Source organism: Opisthorchis viverrini, assembly GCF_000715545.1.
Source record: "Opisthorchis viverrini unplaced genomic scaffold opera_v5_30, whole genome shotgun sequence".
Lineage (NCBI taxonomy): Eukaryota > Metazoa > Platyhelminthes > Trematoda > Opisthorchiida > Opisthorchiidae > Opisthorchis > Opisthorchis viverrini.
In genome coordinates, this window is record NW_008751686.1 from 1492746 (window position 1) to 1511720 (window position 18975).

Genomic DNA, 18975 nt, shown 5'->3' on the forward strand with positions numbered 1-18975 from the left:
TTGGAAAGGGAGCTGCACGTTGAAGGCAATAGCTTGGATGCACAAGCTCCATTGAGGGCGCGACTGGGCCATATCTGGCTATGTCTCTAATCGTTGTTGTGGCCCGTCTCGGGGTCCCCATCCAGGAGGACGTTAAAGACTAGTACAGCTGAGTTTAATAGTACTGGCTTCTATACCTCACTGCCAAGTCATTGTTTGACCGTTTCTGGCTCGTTTCCACTCTTCACGTGGTTGTGCGAAAAAAAACCTTCGAGGAAGTCGGTCGAATGGCACAGGCAGCACGTGGCCAAGCCAGCGCAACCTATGCAATGTGTTCATTTCATCTACCGTGGACGAGTTATTTCTTCCAAAAATTATTCGACGAACTTCGTCATTACTGGTCCAGTGTTCCCACCATTCTCGGGCAATGCCCGAAGACATGATGACCAAACACTGACATTTTTTGATGTCCTCGGCGTGCAGCGACCAGGTTTCTGATCTGTATAGTAATATGGAGCGCACCGCAGCATTGTAAACTCAACCCTTGAAGAGTAAGCTTATGTCACGCCTACGATACAGGTGAGGCAGGTTCACAAAACCTGCTCCGGATGGAGGTATCACCTTTCGCGAGACTACCGAGACTGATACAGCTGACCAGGTAAACAAATTTGTCTACCACTTCAACCGGTTCATCCGCAAGCATGAGGCTAGATTTTGGGCCATCCCAGTCTTGCAGTAACATTGTTTTTACACTCTGCAGGTGTGATGTGCGTTCCAAACCGTGAGGCGTAATCATTTAGATTATTTAATATTGTTTGCATTACCATGGTGTCCGATCCAACAAGAGCTATGTCATCCTCGTACTTGATATCTGTGAGCGGATGCCCCGGGAGCACTTCGACTCTATAGGTACTAGAGGCTGGTAGTGAGTCTTCCATGATCGCATCACTGACGAATTTGAAGAGGAAAAGTGAAAGAGGACAGCCCTGTCCGACACAACTCAGTGGTGAACTCGGGCTTAGACTTCACACGGCCGCGGGGGCTGGCGTACAACGTCTTAAGGAGGACCAAGAATTCATGAAGGAACACAACCATTGTTGGTTGCTGGAACCAGTGTCGCTGTTCCAGAATTTGTCGGAGGGTGAAGATATAATCGATGCATCTTGTTGCAGGACGGAACCCAGCTTGCTTTTTACTGATGTGTCTCTCCCTGTATTCAGTCAACGTTCGAAGGATAGGGCCGGAGAGCACCTTGGATGCCACGGCTAGCAAGCTGATGCCGCAGTGGTTTTCACACAGCGTTCGCGTACCTATTTTGAAGATAGGGATGACTGTCGACAAGCCTCATTCCACAGGCAACTTTTCGTTCCACAACAACACGTCAGATGGGTCACCAGGGATTCGTCGCCTTTTTTGAAGAGGGCTGGATACAGACCATCTGGTCCTGGTGCCCTGTTACGTTTTAGTACGGATATTTCGTACTTTCTTATTCCGACGGGCTATCAAGGTTTGTATTCCATTCACCCGTATACATTATCTCCACGGCCTGTGTTGCAGGGGACCAGCTGAACCGTTCTTCGAAGTGTTTGGCCCACCTTTCCAGTCAATGTTTTTGCGAGTGAATCAACGAGCCATCTTTTTCATTTATCATTTCGCTGACCGTGGCTTTGCTAGAGCCACTCGATCGTCACAGTTGATGTTGGGCACAGCTGCTTACCGTAGCAAAAGCCTTCTCCATCTCCCGAACTTTCGATGACCACCAGAACTCTCGGTATTTGCCCAGACTCTTCACTAATTGGCGTTTCAAGGATTTGAGTTCGCCGTTCTACTCGTTGCCTGTTGATATGGCTTTCCTAGCATCACTCATGGATATTGACCTCGACGACATCTTGTGATCGAATTGGAGAAGTCGGGCAGGCAGCACTGAACGCCGCTATTATGGTTCCTTTCACATTTTGCCACGATTCATCCACATGCTCGCTGCCACCACAGTATTGTTTTACTGTATAGAGTTGTTGGACTAGCTCAGATCGATACGGTTGAGCTACGGCAGTTCTTCGAAGATAGTGGATTGGCATGCTTCTTGCCGACTTGCGAGGACCTGAGGGAAAACGGACTGTCAGACATGCACGCACCATGGCGTGATAGGAATCAAGTTGTGTGCCCCACAAGGAACGACAATCTTGAATTGTAGCTCTCTACCGGTAGCTGATTGCCACGTGATCCAAGTGTATACACAGTTGATTTGCAGTTGGTCGCCGCCAGGTTACGCGATGCGAACGTTTATGCTGAAAGTTCGTACTGGTCAGAAACGGTTGATTTTCAGCACACAATGGGAGGAGGCGCTTTCCGCCGTCCGTGCGACTGTCATCGACTTCAAATCGACCGCCCAAAGGTGATTCCGAGGAGCTCAGATGACTGGCTTGAGGATTCATATCGCCCGCAAGTGTCATAATGTCAGTGCTTCCTGCTTGAAGATTGAGCCCGAATAACTCTCGATGAAAAGTATCCTTCTCAGCGTCAGCACTGCAGTGCTTTGAGGCATAAGCCGGTACTACACACGGACACCACTTTTTATGTTTAGGCGTTTAGCTCAATTGAGCTGGATAATCGGACGGCGTAAAGACGACTGTTCACTGGAATCCAATCCAGTAAAGCGCGTTCTGGAGCTGATTAGAACTCTCACACCATATATTCTATGAGTCACCGCTTCTGGGCCACCGGACACACGGAGAGGGAAATGTAGATCTGAGCTCGTCCTTGACGTTCTGAGATGCATAACCACGCTTGGGTTATGTGTGCTTTTCAAAGACAGCGTAAATCGATTTTAAAGGAGTACAAGTTTCCAGTGAGCATTGCCTGTTTGCCAATTTGAGTACAGAAATTGAAAGCTCCTATATAAAAAGGATATCATGGATGTAGAAAGTTGTTATTTTGTTTATCGTTAATATGCGGTGGGGAGCATCAGGCCCTTCAGTCAGATAACTGACAGTCGAATAACCCAGCGACGCTTGCTTATGGTAGGAACAGGTTGGAGAGGGACATCGGTGGACACAGAACTGTGCGCTGGGAACAGGTTGGACGGGGACATCGGTGGACACAGAACTGTGCGGCAAATTGTATAGGTCTTGGAACCTTGGCGGTATCCCAGCTCGCGTATAACCATGAATTGCACACATAAAATAAGCTCATGCCACATCGGTCTTCGCGTGTTGCCCTCAACCGGCGGGTAAGCAAAAGCAGGCTACTGCTGACCCCTCACTTTTTCCTCTTTCACATGCTTCTTTTTCCCCTTCCCCATACCCCGCTCTCCTTGTAGGCGCAACATTTAGGACTAATGACCCCGTTCGTGTTATATCGGTTTTGCAAGCAACATCTGCATGTCATCCGATGCCGGCATGCTCAGGCATCTTGGAATCAATCTTTACGCATCGACGCCCAGTATATATGTCAGCATTCCGTGACCGCACCCCGAAGCGAGAGGGTCAACAAGTTGCTCTTACTCTCACACTGAACTCGTTTGGCATTGATGTGTGCTTTTTGTCAGAAACAACAATCCAAGATGCAAGCAGTGGCTGAGCTAACCGCCACAATGCTCTTTACTCGCTTCCGGCTGCGCACCTCTGGCGATCCAGGGGCTGCTGTGGCAGCATGTATAGGGGTTGGTATCGTACTGAGTCACCGTTGCTAGTCGCCTATGTGCGGTTCGTCTGGCGACGTTTGTGAAGGAGTTTCAAAAGGTGGGAGTTGACCGATGACTGTCACGCCCACAGGAGTCTGCCTCCAGTTCCCTCGTAGGAGATATGAATTTGCAAGGAACATCTCTGGTAGCCAGACAGCTTCAAAGTTTCTAGCGCTCGACAGTCAAACACAACCTTTATATCAGGAAAAGCGACCAATGTGGGACGTTTGAGTGGCACTCCTCTTAAACGGTGTGATTGATGCACCCTCTCCTGGGGAAACCTAGATAAATTTTCACAGGTTCCTGCCTTCCTTTAGTCGACCGAAGTGCGCTAAATAATCCCAAAGACAATCAGGCTGCTAACCCAAATGTTTTCGCTTGATATTCTTGTGCCATTTTTGAAGACTGGGCTTACGTCAAGGCGCTTCATTCTGTTGGTGTCCTGTTTTCCCTCAGGATCTTCCGCAGCAGGATCTTCGAACCGTTCACTATGTCTCACTAACCACTGTAAACTTCCAGCTGGAAATTATCTGAGCCGGATGCTTTGTTGCTTTGGAGAATCGATATTTCACACTGGGTTTTTTCGTTCACGGTGGGCTGACGTCGATATTCTATTCAAGCTTATTATGTTTTTTTCAGGGGCTTTGTTGAAGGAGGTGCTCAACCCGCCACTGAAGGCGACTATTTTTCGAGTGAATTGCCGTTCCGTATTTTTTGTAGATTGTTCCACTGACACCTGTCTGTTGGCTGCCTAATCGAACTCGTCTAAACGGGACGTGACTGTTGGTTGCCACGAGGGTTTTTTTACGCACTAGTTATTCTTCAAGTTATTGATCATTCGGCGTTTGAGGGACCTGTGTGCGCCATTGTAAGTGGTAGTTGCTGGTATGGGTCCCGTGGCATCATCATCATCATCAATGACAGCAACATCAGTGTTGGCACTGATGCTTCACTGCCGTACCCGTGGCAGCATTAAGGTCTGCTGATCTCAATGTGTTCGTTTAGTTGGGTCGGATGGCTCGAATGAACAGTCCTAACAGTTGAGGTCGTAGCTTCTTTAACTCGCTTCCATTCAGTTTCCAACAAGTCCTCGTCCTCAGCATGACTCTGCTTTCCGGTCATGTCAGCTCGATACTGCAAAAACTCGCCGAAGTAGATTAAAGGAGGTGCTCTGCTTTGGCACACGTAATGCTGACGTAAGTCGAAGTAACAACTGGATATGCCTGCAGTTAAGTTGAGTACCCCAGAAGGAACGACAATCTTTAATCCGTAACTGATAGACACATGATTCAACTGAGCCCATGATTGGTTTACGGTTGAAGGCCTCCAAATAACTCGATGTGGGCGCCTATGCTGGACGTTTGTACTGGCCAGGAACAGACAGTGTTCAGCACACAGCTGAAAAATTTGCTGCTCATTATCTATGTGCTTTGAGTCAACTCCAGATCTGCCATCTAATTGTGCTCCTTCCCGTCCGTCGTTAAACTTGTTTGTTCATTCCAGCTGGAGCTGACCAGAGGGGTCGCCACAAGTCTTGATAAAACCCGTCGTCCGCCTCAGAACTGCAATCTGCCGGGGTGTATGCCTATACGACATATAAGCACCATTTGTCGCATCGACGTGCATTGATCTTAAATGAACCAGACCGAACAGCGCAGACGTCCGTTTACTGGAACCCACTCCAGTGAAGAACTTTCAGCCGTTGGGCTGAGTATAACTCCCAAACCACAGATAACTATGCTTCAAGGTCATCAGATACTCTAAGAGTGAGATGTGGAACATCTAAACCTGTCCTGAACGGCTTGAGGTGCACGACTGGGGTGGGGTCTTAATGATATTTGAGTCTAATCAAACCTCCTGGGCTGATGTTCAAAAACTTAAGATGCGAAGGATCAGCTACATTAAGTACTGTTCTACATTAACACGAATGTAAAAGCGAAAGAACTGTCTTCATCAACGATTGGGATATTAAGCTTACGATACCCGCCATCTAGACGCTGTTGACCGTGAATTTCGGACGATACTGCAACTGTGTGAAGACTGCGTGTTGCCCGGTGGTCAACGTTCATAAGATCTCGCACTATTCGAACTACTAACCATTCTAGCGAAATCCACTCATTTGAATGCCAATTTTGTTTTGACGGTTGGTACGATATTCGATATGCCACGATACATTGTATAGACGCAATACACTACTCATAAAGTTTACATCAACCCAGCTTGATTGTCAGACGTCCTTGTTTCGATATTTTTCGAAGTTATGACGTTATTTTTTACCGTTTTCCCCGTTTTTGTTAAGTCCCCCCATTCGTCTTTCCTACTGGCAACTGGAGCATTCCTCATGGATATATTCTAGATGGCCACCACTGTTGCCTACTAGTAGACAGTCGGAGATCGATGATGCCGATAATGAAATGTATTCCTCCAGGGCATATGCAGCTCTCTTGAAGAACTTAGAAGAAAATAACCTTGTACACCCTCACCAACGCTGGCTGCGGTCCAATGTCAAAAGAGGGGACCTAAAAGAACGGTGGCGCTCCCTCGGATGCTGGTTGAGTTGAGTACGAACCACTGCGCTTCAGTGATCCGAGCTGAAAATAATAATCGCTAAACCGGTCATCACTGGACTCAGTGATCGGTGATAAGTAGGTCAAGCCGTTTTCTGGGAAGTTACTACCACCTGACGGAGGGCGAAATTGCTCATTGGTTAGGGCGCGAATTTACTGATCGAAAGGTCTGTGGTCCGAACCCTCTCCCTCTCTCTCTCTCCGCCTGTCGACCTTATCTGCCTAGGCTTGGGCAACCTGGCAGCTTCCCATCCCTCATGTTTCCTTCTGGTGGCATGTTGGTTAGGCTCCGAAAAGGTGCTACAGCTGAACGACTTATAGGAGCCCTTTATAGCCACATATATAGTCCTCGGAAGGTGGTGATATGGGTTGGTATTCTTCGGTAAGGATATAAAACACCAAGGTCTTATGTGCGCGCATACTTTTGAACAATTTATGGACCCATACCACACATCCTTTCTCACTCTTTTCAATGTTCTCATTTCAGTCGACACCGACCAGTTCGACAATACCGCCTTACTTTTACCACAATCTGTGGGCTCCACCGGTGACCACTTTTTTGAAGATTTGAACAGAGTTTACACCGACTTATGTGAGTGCTTCCTGTTGTTTCTTTTGCTGCTAGTATCAAGTTGGTGGTTTTTTATTACGTACTCAGCTGAATGCGGCCATCCGTTGGCTTGCGCTACTCTTCATTGAAAGCACTCACAAGCATGTAACATCTGTTAGATTTCATGTAAGAATAACAAAATATCCTGTGGGCTGCCAGTATTGTTTGTACCCATAGGATACACTACTCTACGGGAATAGACGGGAAAAGAACTGCATCTCACATCCAACTTAGCACTTGCTGACCATGTGGTGTAGTTCATTATGCTTGATACTTTCTTGGACACCCTCGGTATCAAAAGTGTCCCGCCTTGGAGGGAGTCACCTGGTGTGTTTGCGTCGGATTGCTCCATAATTGAGTTCAAAACGTCATGCTGCTAGATTTTTGTGTTCTTGGGTATGAAAATGTGACTTTTACGACATGCGGGGTTGCTGTAGGCTAAAACAGTGAAAATTGGTTTCATGGTTCGTTTTTGTGTTCGTTGTTTTTGTTTTGTTTTTGTTTTTTGTTGTTACTCAGGGAGAATCAGTCCCTGGATTAAGTGGTTTCTTCATTTTCCGAAGGCTTTTCTTTTCGTATCGCTTGAAGTCTTTATTGACTGTTTGGGTGACTGACATCAAATTTACGCGCTGCGAACACGCTGTACTCCCACACAATCACTTCATTTCGTTCTGTGATGCAGATTTCACACCTTGTCCTCAACCTAATGCACAACAAAGCAGGAGAGGCTTTTCAGGCGCAACTATGCATATTCTGAGCCTCAATATTTTAGTGACTGGTTTCTAAGGTGCTTTTGTTCTATTGCGCGGAAACTACCATAGTAACGAAGTACATTGTATAGTAGTAAGGTTGCCGGCTCACCTGTGTCGTACTTGTTGGAAATCCGCATTGTTTCCAAGGTAACGTGTGTCATCCTGTAATGGGACCTCAAGTGGTGTGTGCAAGAGTACAGCAGAAATTTAAAAGTTTGACGTAACACCCAACTAAGAACAATACTCATCTACCAAAGTAAGCGGATCAACTCATGCTGCATGCTTATTTCATAAGCAGTGTTTTTCAAAGTAGATGCGTTCAGAGCGTTCATTACTGAAATAGTCTAATGGAGCATTAATGTGGTCGTCGGTGGTTGTGATAGTACCCCGCAATCCTAAAAAGTACACATTTGACGGATGAGATGTACTAGGGCTTGCGGCCTCTAGGAAGCAGTGTCAGATACCGGTTTGCGGATTCGCCCCGTCAGTCAACCACATTACTCACTTCACTCGAGCGTCGTTTGACTTCTCGGTTCGTTGGACGGTGTGACGGTTCCACTTCAGTTCACTAGTTCTTTTAAAGGCAGGTGTACTGCTGGAGTGACCTTCAACGCATCACACAACGGAAGGTGAATCCGGTTGGATCTATTTCTCAAATTCTTTGGGCCATATTGTCTAACGCATGTGTACTCGCGAGAAATAACTTCGACAAATACGAGGCCAAAGTCCTCTGGCGAATATGCGCTTTCCAAACATCTTGGTTGAAATAATTCCTCAGAACGTCAAAAAACTTTTTAAAAAGTTCAATCTTCTCCCTTTCTCCCTCAAATGTACTGTTCAGTTTGGAGTGATGTACACTTTTCAAATGGTCTATCATCTTTACGAATTGCTCATTTTCATTGCCTTCGAATGTCTACCCTCATAACCATTAGGAAATCGTGCTGTTCTTGGAAGCTCTCTCCTTTGATGCACAAGTTTCGAGCCACGTATTTCTAGCGCCTTTCCCGCTTCGATCAGTTAGAAACCAACTGGCATAAGGAACAAACATCTAGTAGTGATTTTTGGATCGGAGAATGACTAGCAGGACAGCATTCCTAGCATGGACGGTATCTATTGTTTTAACAAATTCACCTAACAAAAAACTCCGTTCCCCTGTTGTTAAACAGGACCGTGCATTCAAGAAACAAACAACTAAAAGTTGCAGTGGGCTGTTGTTTGTGCCACTGTTTGTTCTCTTTCTACTCATAAAATGGTCTTATCGGTCCACACTAACCAAGAAGCTCTCTCTGTCACCAAGTAGTCGAGTTGGTTAGGATATATCCTCAAACCTATGCACCAAAGCTTCAGACTCTGAAACTATGTAGGTCAACTATTCATCAGTAACTTCCTCCCTTAGCGCTGTACTTATTTGTGTTCTGTTGTCTCTCAAGAAACTCCGTCAACGTAAAGATAGTGTAAGAATGAAGAAAAGCACCATTCCATCCTTTGAGATGCCGAAATTTCTAGATCAAACGCGTATTCTCTCCTAAACGAAGGAGTACAAACATATGAAAGCAACAAACGCTCTTCTGGGTGAGAAAACACGAAGGATGGTCAAACTACTCACTTGCTGCTTAACACAATAGAACACAAGTAGTTTAGATACACTGATTCCATTTGAAAATATGAGCACAAGTTGACGCGGCTTTTGGCAAAATAAAATGATAAAATGTTTTCTGTTTTAAAATAATAATAATAATGAATAGCAATATTCTATTCTGTTATAAGTGACAAGTGCCGCAGCAGCTTGTATGTTTGCACTTTCTGACTGAATGTATGTATTTTAACTGCTTGTGTGTCACTGTTTTGAGCAGCAACTGAATGGTTTGGCCAATCGATACCTTTGCCGTTTCTGACTCACCAGGCCATTTATCGCTTTTCGTATGTTTTCTCCGGAACAATAAGGTCAGAGAAGCAAGCAGCTGCTCCTTTAGTTCCAAAGCACTAAGGTTCCAACTACCTAATGGCATCTGTTTAGTAGTGTCCCCAAAAGTCACTTCTCGTAAACAGGTTGTGATCCTAAATTCATGACCCAGTATCTCGGTCCTTAGAGCGCTCGAGCTGGAGCAGAGCTGCATGTTCCAAAACCCGTCCACAAGTCGTGGCTAGCTTGTGCTGATAAGTCGACTCTGGTGAGTATGTGGACATGAACAAGGTTGCCGGGTACCCCAGCCTGCTCCCACGCTGAGATTGTTGTCGGTCTTGTCTATCTGAGGCGGGTCATCTCAAATTTACCATGAACATCCAGACCGATGTGGTTCGTTTTTGTTCCCTATTGTGTGCTATAGAGCGATCTGCCAGTGCAAAAAATAGAAACGTTCACTCACCCCGGCTACGATACAAATACAACAGGACGACATCTTCCACCAGATGGAAAATGTTAGGAACCGAACAAGAAGTCGTTGTTGAAGAAAGGTCTGATTAAGAATCGGTGGATTTGCTGCTGAGCAAGAATCCTTTGCCAAGCATTTTTTCAAGACGAAAGATGGGATTTTTATTTGGATTCAAGCCCGGTTATTGGCTTATGTATGGGAAAAACAACGAAACTGATCACTGTTAGGTTAGTCGCCGTCCCTGCGAAGCATATCAGTCTGAAAAAAACACATCAGTCGTGCAAGTTGGTGGGGTTCATGGTGGGCTTTTTCATGCCGGAGTCTAGACTTCCAATTATATTAGAGGCGTTGTTCTTGTTTTTTTGGACTCGGCCAATAGTTGGCTAAAAGTTGATTGTGTCTTTGTTATTCACAGTCTGCTCTCCAGTTCGTCCAAATGAAGATCAATATAACTGTCACAACAGGATTCGGTAGCGCACAACCACGTCGATTTCGACGTTCCCGAGACCATATAATAGCTGTTGCACGTAGGATTCGTGACAAAACAGTCCTTTTCAAGTTGTTTTGAAGTCTTGAGAAGGTAACAGAAATGCGGGCAATCTTGTTGGTACGTTGAATCTTCCTGTCACATCTCCTAGTGACACTTCCCACCTGATCACGGATAGGCTTACATACGGCTGCGGGCACTTCCTTTGACTAACAGTTCAGTTGCGTAGTCTTTTTGTTGCATTGTTTCAGATTTACTTTTATTTTAAGCTTTCTGCAAAAAAACCGTTTATAGTATTCACATCTTGTCACAAAAAGACTGGACCTTACTGTGGTGTCGCGACTTGTGTGCCTCCATGACCCATTGAGCTCTACTGAGGACGGGCTGTCCGATCGACACTCACAGAGTACCACATACCAGATTGATCAGTAGTTATGGGTCTGACGAACACAGTCTCCTGGTCCCCCAGCTTGGAGGCTGGAACATGTGTGGCAATTTTTTCTATAGAAGTGGGAATGCACTTGGATTTTCCGCCAAGCACCGCTACTTTGCGCTCACACCTTCTCCAAGAACCATAATCGTCCTCCTGTCTAGGCCTGGCCTCTCTGGCACTGTACTAGCCCACGTACACAGTCTCCTGTCCCCCAGCTTGGAGGCTGGAACATGTGTGGCAATTTTTTCTATAGAAGTGGGAATGCACTTGGATTTTCCGCCAAGCACCGCTACTTTGCGCTCACACCTTCTCCAAGAACCATAATCGTCCTCCTGTCTAGGCCTGGCCTCTCTGGCACTGTACTAGCCCACGTACAACAATACGATCATGCCACATTGGCCGTCACGTGATGCCGTCAGCCGGTGAATTTACTTGTTGCACATAGCAGAGCGGGCGAGCGAAAATATATTACTACCGACGTTTACCTTCTTACACTTTCACGTATTACGTCTTCTACACTACCTCATCGCAATTTGAATACTCTTTCCGCAGGTCCCATCAATAGGACTGACCACTTTGCTCACCCTACATCACACTCAGCAGAAGCTTTTGTTTCTAACTTCAGTAACAATCCCAAATACTGTCGGTTACTTAGCCACCTGTAATGTTCGCACGCTGAAGCAAACGGGACCATAAGTGGCTCTTCTTTGTACTCTGGATTCCCTCTGTGTTAACGTATGCCAAACAAGGATACAGGATGAGAGTACTGTGATCGAACTGACTGCTCCCTCGTTTTCTCCCAGTATCCGGGTGCGCGTCTCTGATGATCGAATACCCGTTGATAGTCGCCTCAGCGCGGTTTGTTTGGCAACGTCTGTTAGAGAATCTCGAGAAAGTGTGATCCGTCGCACCCTGTTTATTGTGTTCGCTTAAACATCAGTAGACTCTAGCTCTGAGTCTGTCAAAGACGCTCTAGTTGACTATTTAGGTGCTCTTTTACAACGGGCTGAAAGTTCGGAGATCTTTAAAGTTGCTGCTGAAGAGATTTCGACCGGGTAGATTCTGGGTTGACACATCGTACTCTGTCAGGTGTTAGAGCAACGCTATATGTACGGACGACCCACAATCTTGGTGTCCCTTGACTTCAACGGTGCGTTCGATTCTGTCAACCACGCTGTACTGTTAGCCACACTTGCTCAACAGAGCTACCCAGAACTCTGTGAACATAATCTGGTCCTTATATTCACTTACTTCCCGGGCGTTCGAAAGTGTATGGTGAGCTGTCCAAAAGTTTCCCCTACAAAAAGGGTGTCCGAATGGATGTCCGCTCTTTCCGTTTTTTGTTTAGCTTGGTCACTGATCTTCATAACCCCAGTGTTCAAATCGTTGCTGATGAGAACCTTGTCGATCTGGAATACACAGACGACCTCCTCATCTTTGAAGACGAGGGGAAAGCACGAGCTCTGTGGAATAAACTGACCGCCATACTACCATCTTTCAGCGTTCGCCCAGCACCTTCAAAATGCAACGTCAGGCTTCAGAACATACAGTCTCTAAACCTACCCCTTACAGTTCAAGCAGAAGAAGTGGAGGTTGTTGAGAATTGTGCATACCTTGGTAATTGTGTTAGCTCTGACGAAAGTATGTCTGATCAGGTTTGTGCCTGAATCACGTTTGCTAATTTGAGTCACTTGTGGCGTCACAAACGCATCTTACTGGACCTCAAGGTTCATGTACATCAGACTACAATAAGGGTGTGTTGTTGTATGGTTACGAAACATGGCCTGTGAGAAGTGATGGTGTGAGGCTTCCTTAGTTTTTTTTATCACCGATGCATCAGAAGCGTTGCTGGTGTCAGATGACGTCAACGGATCTGTAACTAGATAATTTGAAATTGAGTATTTGGTTGTGCAGCAAGTACTTCGATCACGGGAAAAATCCAGCGCCATCAACTACGATGGCTCGACCATGTGCTACGCACACTGAAACACTGTCTGTTGAGATAAATGTTGTTCTGCGTGCCTGCTTTCGAATGGCGCAAACAATGAGGTGGACAACCTCTGACTGAGGGTGTGAAAGAGATGACGATGAGTTTGAGTGTTGTTGGTGCAGTATTTCTTTCAGAATTGGATCATCGTGACCCCCTCTGTGTCTGGCTAGAGACATCACAAGAAATGGCGGCTGATCGGTCTCAGTAGCACTTGCGCTGTCGGTTTCCACATTGTCTCATTGGGCGCTTGGAGATATAGGCACCTCAATGTTTGTGATAGGCCAGCCCCAAGTCCTCTCTCTTCTCTTCATTCCAAGGCTTCAAATATAATTAGATAAAATTCATGGTTTTACGACAGTGAAGCACCAGTGTCAAACGTTATATTGCTGTCTCTGATGGTGGTGATGATGATTCATATCTTATTAGTAGGTTGGTGGAGTCACAGTATACGGCGGTTGATTAATTACTTTGGAGAGTTCATGTGCTTGAAACTCTCAGTTCAAGTATTTGTTCACTGTACTACATATCACTTCTGAAAGTATTCACTGTCTTCAAGTGTGTCAGAGTGAAGTATTTTCTGGAGTCTTCATTCTTAAATTTTTTTCCTACAGTTTGCTTAGAAAGCCTACTCTCAATGACTCGGTGTAAGATCCGGAGTTTGGAGTCCTCTGTTGAGGAGAGCGACTTTAACTGTCAGCTTAGATGCGCTACTGTGCAACCAACTTTTGCAGTTTATGGTGTGTCAATTTAAAGGGCAACTTCGTTCACCAGCTGGCGTGGTAGGAATGATGAAGACAAGCTAATATGACAGGTTGGCGGCGTGTGGGATCACGAAAAATCTCTGTACCACTAGTCCCTACGTTTTAAAACACCAAGGTGGTCTGCAACGCGGTCGTTTCAGCGAGCGAATGGTCGTAGTACTGAAAACTTTCAAAAGAAGACGCTTAGTGTTGACTACTGTGTAATGCCTCATCATTAATGCCCATCAATAGCAGCGCCAATCTGGTTTCCATACAGTACGGCTGCCACTCCCCACACACGTTACTGCCTTGTTTCTTGCTACTGTAGTTCGACAGGAGGAGGAAGCACCTAGTGGAGGTGGTTGAAACTGTTGACTGAAGCTTTCGTTGCACATTTCTCGCTGTCCAAAGGGGACTAGTCTAAGACTGCGTATTGTTTAGCTTGAGCCTATAGTCACATGCTTTGGGTGGGTGGGAGGACGTAAAGCACCATGCCAACTAATGCGACTTGAATCATTTCGCAAACGTTCATACCATATTTATTCGTTCACCAGTTTTTGATGACTGTGCACTTTTTGGCGGACAGTGTACATTCCAGGTTGAAGGGCAAGTGACCACATCGTTTTCCGAAAACCACTGTAGCATTAATTCCTGCAACTGCTCCATTTCAATTATTACGGGCTATTCACCTAAGGAAAATAACGCACCCACTATATTACATCTAGTTCCATGTTCTTCCACGTGTCCATTAGCAATGGCCTCTTATATCACATAGTCCATAAAATCACCTTGGGATTAATGTCTTAGTAGCTTTTATTACGTATATATATATATATGTATATATATATATATAATTCAACGGATTCCCTTCCTTCGTTGACAGAGATTTCCCCTGAAGGTCTTTCACGTGCGCATGATGGTTGACCCTCGTGCCATTCTGCATATCATTTTGTACATGGTCTGTTCCAGTGGAATCATGTTTGCTAACAAACTGGTCCTCACAGTTTATCGGTAAGTCTTAAATTCTGAAACCGATCATCGTCTTTTCATAGATTCCCTTCATTCATGGGTTTGGCATTGCTTCAGGTTAGTTCCCCCACGTAATCTCTGATTTTTCTGTTCCACCTTCGCACCACTTCTGGAATACTAGTTCACCGGCTTGTTTCATTTCTACGCACAAGCAAGAATCTTAGATGTTCTAGTTCAGTAATGTTCAGTCACCAAACGGCGATGCCAGTTTTACACGTATAAAGGCGTCATTGTTGTGGAATTTTCGACTCTGAGCTTCGCCTCCTGACGTAGTATTAGACTTAAAATGATCCAAAGGCTATGACAAACGTAGTAAATCCAGTCCAGAATTTACTAGGCCCTTCTGCTAACAACTTCTAGCCGACCAGGGTAGATATACCAAACATCGAATGCTGGTTCGCCGCACACCAACAAAGCTGCACAAAATGTCATACAGTGTGACGCTCGATGACAGTTCTGGGTTTACCATGGTGGTTTTCTGCGAAACCCTTAATCCGTCAGCAGCGCGACATTGTTCTATCGGTCATCATCTATGGGTTGGGGGTGTGCTCCACATATCTTCAGTGCGGATTTGTGGTTATGTATCACTTGACCAAAGTGTTTGAAGCACAAATTCGGAAGAACCGAGTTTCGGTCCTGTAGAACTGATCCTAAGTAATTCCGTATTGTGCACTGCACTACGCATTTGGATCCCTAGCTGCATTAACAGTGTTTCATTGTTTGACGTGAAACACACAGGATTTGAAAATAAATTCTGACCGTAAGGGGACTGTTCTGGTTTCGAGAGGTGGGTCATTGTTTTGTTATTATTCCAATGTCGTCAGTAGCGGGACTTTTCTAGACTGTACAGGCTTGGGCAACCTGGCAGTATTCCTCTCTTCGTGCCTCCTTCTGTCGGCATGGCAGTTAGGTACCGAAAGAGTGCTGTAGCTGAACAATTATCTTTGTATTGTTAGTGGGACTAGCGAGACCAGTGCTCCATCATCGAGCAAAGGGTGAATTTAGATGTACAGGAGTGTTGATGCTATTCTTGACAGATTCTCAACATGTAGCTGGCGCTTGCCAGTTCATATCCAAACGCTTCATCATCTACGATGTGAGCTCCTCTCTTCAGAGAGACAAGGTTATGTTATGTGATACGGTTAATGACAGTGCGACAAGCCTTCGACGGGTCATCAGGTTAGTCGTCAAAGTAGAACGGTGGTTTTTTTAGCAGCGCACAAATGTAGACTTTGCGCCAAAATATCAAAGACATGAAGCGTTTGTTGGACGGTCTTACCTTAAACCTAAACTAGCGATGTAGTGGCTGGTTCTGTAAGCTTTTGTTCTTGACCATGAGTAATAGTTCTAGTAGATTCTACATATCAGATTCACACCATGATGTATTCATAAAGCGGTTATAATACATGCATTCTCTCCCGGATGTGCCTGTCATGTCAGAGTATCTTAATGGTAGATACGGTTTTGAGCCAAGTAGCGTGTGGTACAAACAAGTAACCTGTATCTCTATTTAAACGCAAAAGAATAAGGCATCCATAAAGGGAACTACTCACAAGGTTACCAAAAACTCTTCGACAGCCCACGACCGGTTTCGCCCTTCTTGGGGCTCATCAGGTAGGCCCGGTCTCGAAAATGAGGCATCCAGTTGAACAAAAGAATCGTACGGATACTTAACTACCGACTCATGACTATCAAGTTGGCGGTAAACAAATAACTGGTAGCCTAGTAAGCCGCATTGAGGACACAGTTGGATAGTACTATGCTTGTTACCACATCTGCCTGTACTCAGTCCCCGTCTGTTTTATAACAGCACCAGATCCATGGTATGGACAGAACAGTCTCACTGTAACGACAAAATCTCAGTCCAGTTGTGGTAAGCTAACACTAGGTCCCTTCCCCGTCCACCTTTACTCTTCTGTTTACAGTAAGGCTTTCAAATACATCATGGTTGTACGGCAGTGAAGCATCGGTGTTGAACACTGATGTCGATGATAATAATAATAATAATACTAATAATAATAATAATGAGTTGGCCGCATTTCTGTCCAAAAGTCTTTATTCTTTGTGTCCTGAGTCACTGGTGTGCTACTTTAGGTTCTACAGACATTGTTTCTTATGTCTTGTTGCTAGGTTGAAGATGGCACAATGGACAAACAAGCGGTTGTCTACTCTGACACCAGCACTCCGCGATTCGAGTGAAAAATCCTGTGCGTTCGATGACCGTAGCATAGTATAGATAGGAATCCATTTTCCATCTATATTCAAATGCCTTCTAGCTTCAAATAGTTGGTGATTTGGACAGCTGATCCTATGTCTATCACTTAGCCGGTTATTTAGCTCGACTGGATCATGTCGATCGTTTCCGCTAAGAATTAAGCATTGTGGGTCACAGAATGACAATAGCGATGATACCGGGTAGTTTATTGCAAAAATCAACCGAAGGAACGCGCAACAAAACACGACGTTTGAAGACTATGGTTCGAGGACAGTTTGTGAATTCTTGTCCGTCACTCATCTTCTAAAGGGCGGTAATCATCGATCTTATATCTGCACGCATAAAACCAATCAGCGTTAGGGTTTCCCCCTTCTCATGCACTATTCATGTAATTCATGAGTCAGAACAAGCCCATAAAGCTTCATGTATTAACGTAGCACACCTCATGCAGCGTATTTGTGGAACACCCCAGGCACAGAGAATACTGTAAACGCTTGTGCACAAATCACACCCTCATGTTTGCCCTTTCTTTCAGACTTTATTCACCTTCATACTCCTCCGGCTGTTTTTCGTGTCGGATATACAGAAACGTGAACGTTTGCAAGTCATTCGCACTGTGAGTTGATTGCCTTCTCTAGTGTATTTTACCAATGACTCCAGGTTTTCCCACTATCATTTTGTTATGCTGTTGATATCACAATGGGTATTGCCGGGACGGGAACACTAAGGTAAGACATGTTACCAGCTTACGAGGTTACCGTTTGCCTAAAGCTTGCCCTTGTTTTCTGCCCTGCGGCGAATCTCCAATTTCTTCATCCTGATTGGCGAACAAATCATCCTGGGGTTTGTCCGTTTCCAGCCAGCTAAACCATTTCAAAAACTTGTCTGTATGCAGAACTGTTCGCCCCTTATCCGTTTACGTCACCGTGGGTCTGATGGTTCTTGGTGCTGCTGTAGCCGCACTGTAAGTCTGACGTTATCCTGCTAAACTGACCAACTCACATCTCTATCCTACAGTGGTGATATCACATTATTTCAAAAACTTGTCTGTATCCAGGACTGTTCGCCCCTTATCCGTTTACATCACCGTGGGTCTGATGGTTCTTGGTGCTGCTGTAGCCGCACTGTAAGTCTGACGTTATCCTGCTAAACTGACCAACTCACATCTCTATCCTACAGTGGTGATATCACATTTGATCCACTTGGTTATACTTTCGTCTTCATCAACAACTTCTCCACAGCTGGGAAGGCGCTATTGTCTAAGTCACGACTTCGTGACAAGGGCTATTCTAGCATTGAGCTGTTGTACTACAATTCTGCCTTCATGATTCCCTTCCTATTGGTCGTCACAGCACTCACGTCAAATGTTTTCCAGGTGCGTTCAGTGTTTGTGTGCATCCTTTCCTGCAGTGAGCTGAAGTGAAATGTATCCATGCGAAGCAACAATATGAATTGAATCAAGCAGGAGCATATCGCATGTGGTGTGCATTGATTTTGTTGAGAATACTTTGCTTAGTAGTCCACTCGATCGTTATGTCGGATAGCAGTAACAACTTTTAAATGATAAGATTATTTTTTTCGCCTAAGCGTTGTAGAACGCCTTTCTGAAACATGCTCACGACTTCCGTCCTCTTACCACCTATCGGTTGCACACAATTCACAGTGCAGCCGTTTATATCGGCCGTGTTGTCAAGCTTATGCGTGACCTATAGTGTCCACCATTCTCCACTGCGATTTTACCGGTTATTTGTCAGCGTGTAATCATAGTTTACTTGAAAATCTTTATCCTGATAGCAGTCACAATTGGAAGGTCGACAAACGACCCTTTGTCCCAAGACACGCCACGTGAGAGCGTTAAGTTGGCCGTGATCAATTTGGCTCTAATACGGGACCATAAGTTATTTTCAAGTGTGTGGAACGGTTTTACTGGCTGATATTTTCTGACCAACTATATCTCCATTTTGCTATTTCCTCATTCTTCTGTGCATCATATGAGCGTTCGCCTGACATTGCAATCATATGATCGCAACATTTTTGTCCGAAATTAGAAGCCTTGCATTAGTACGATACAAGCATTCCGCGTTGCGTGCGATTTAAGATGTACCACAGCACGATCAGT

General features: G+C 45.2%; 2 protein-coding genes across 2 annotated transcripts in view; one reads left to right on the forward strand and one right to left on the reverse strand.

Moving 5' to 3' along the window:
- Positions 1-12230: 12230 nt before the first annotated feature.
- The window catches only part of T265_13016 (hypothetical protein), a gene marked incomplete at both ends in the record, with an annotated part of 24313 nt that continues 17568 nt past the window's right edge, over positions 12231-18975 (forward strand). The window contains 6 exons of the mRNA XM_009166750.1: positions 12231-12537; positions 17392-17472; positions 17517-17584; positions 17716-17820; positions 17914-17982; positions 18036-18231. Coding sequence (XP_009165014.1) covers positions 12232-12537; positions 17392-17472; positions 17517-17584; positions 17716-17820; positions 17914-17982; positions 18036-18231 — 825 coding nt within the window. The remainder of the gene's footprint in view (positions 12538-17391; positions 17473-17516; positions 17585-17715; positions 17821-17913; positions 17983-18035; positions 18232-18975) is intronic.
- The window catches only part of T265_02460 (hypothetical protein), a gene marked incomplete at both ends in the record, with an annotated part of 8723 nt that continues 2884 nt past the window's right edge, over positions 13137-18975 (reverse strand). The window contains one exon of the mRNA XM_009166709.1: positions 13137-13190. Within this exon, the coding sequence (XP_009164973.1) occupies positions 13137-13190 (54 nt within the window). The remainder of the gene's footprint in view (positions 13191-18975) is intronic.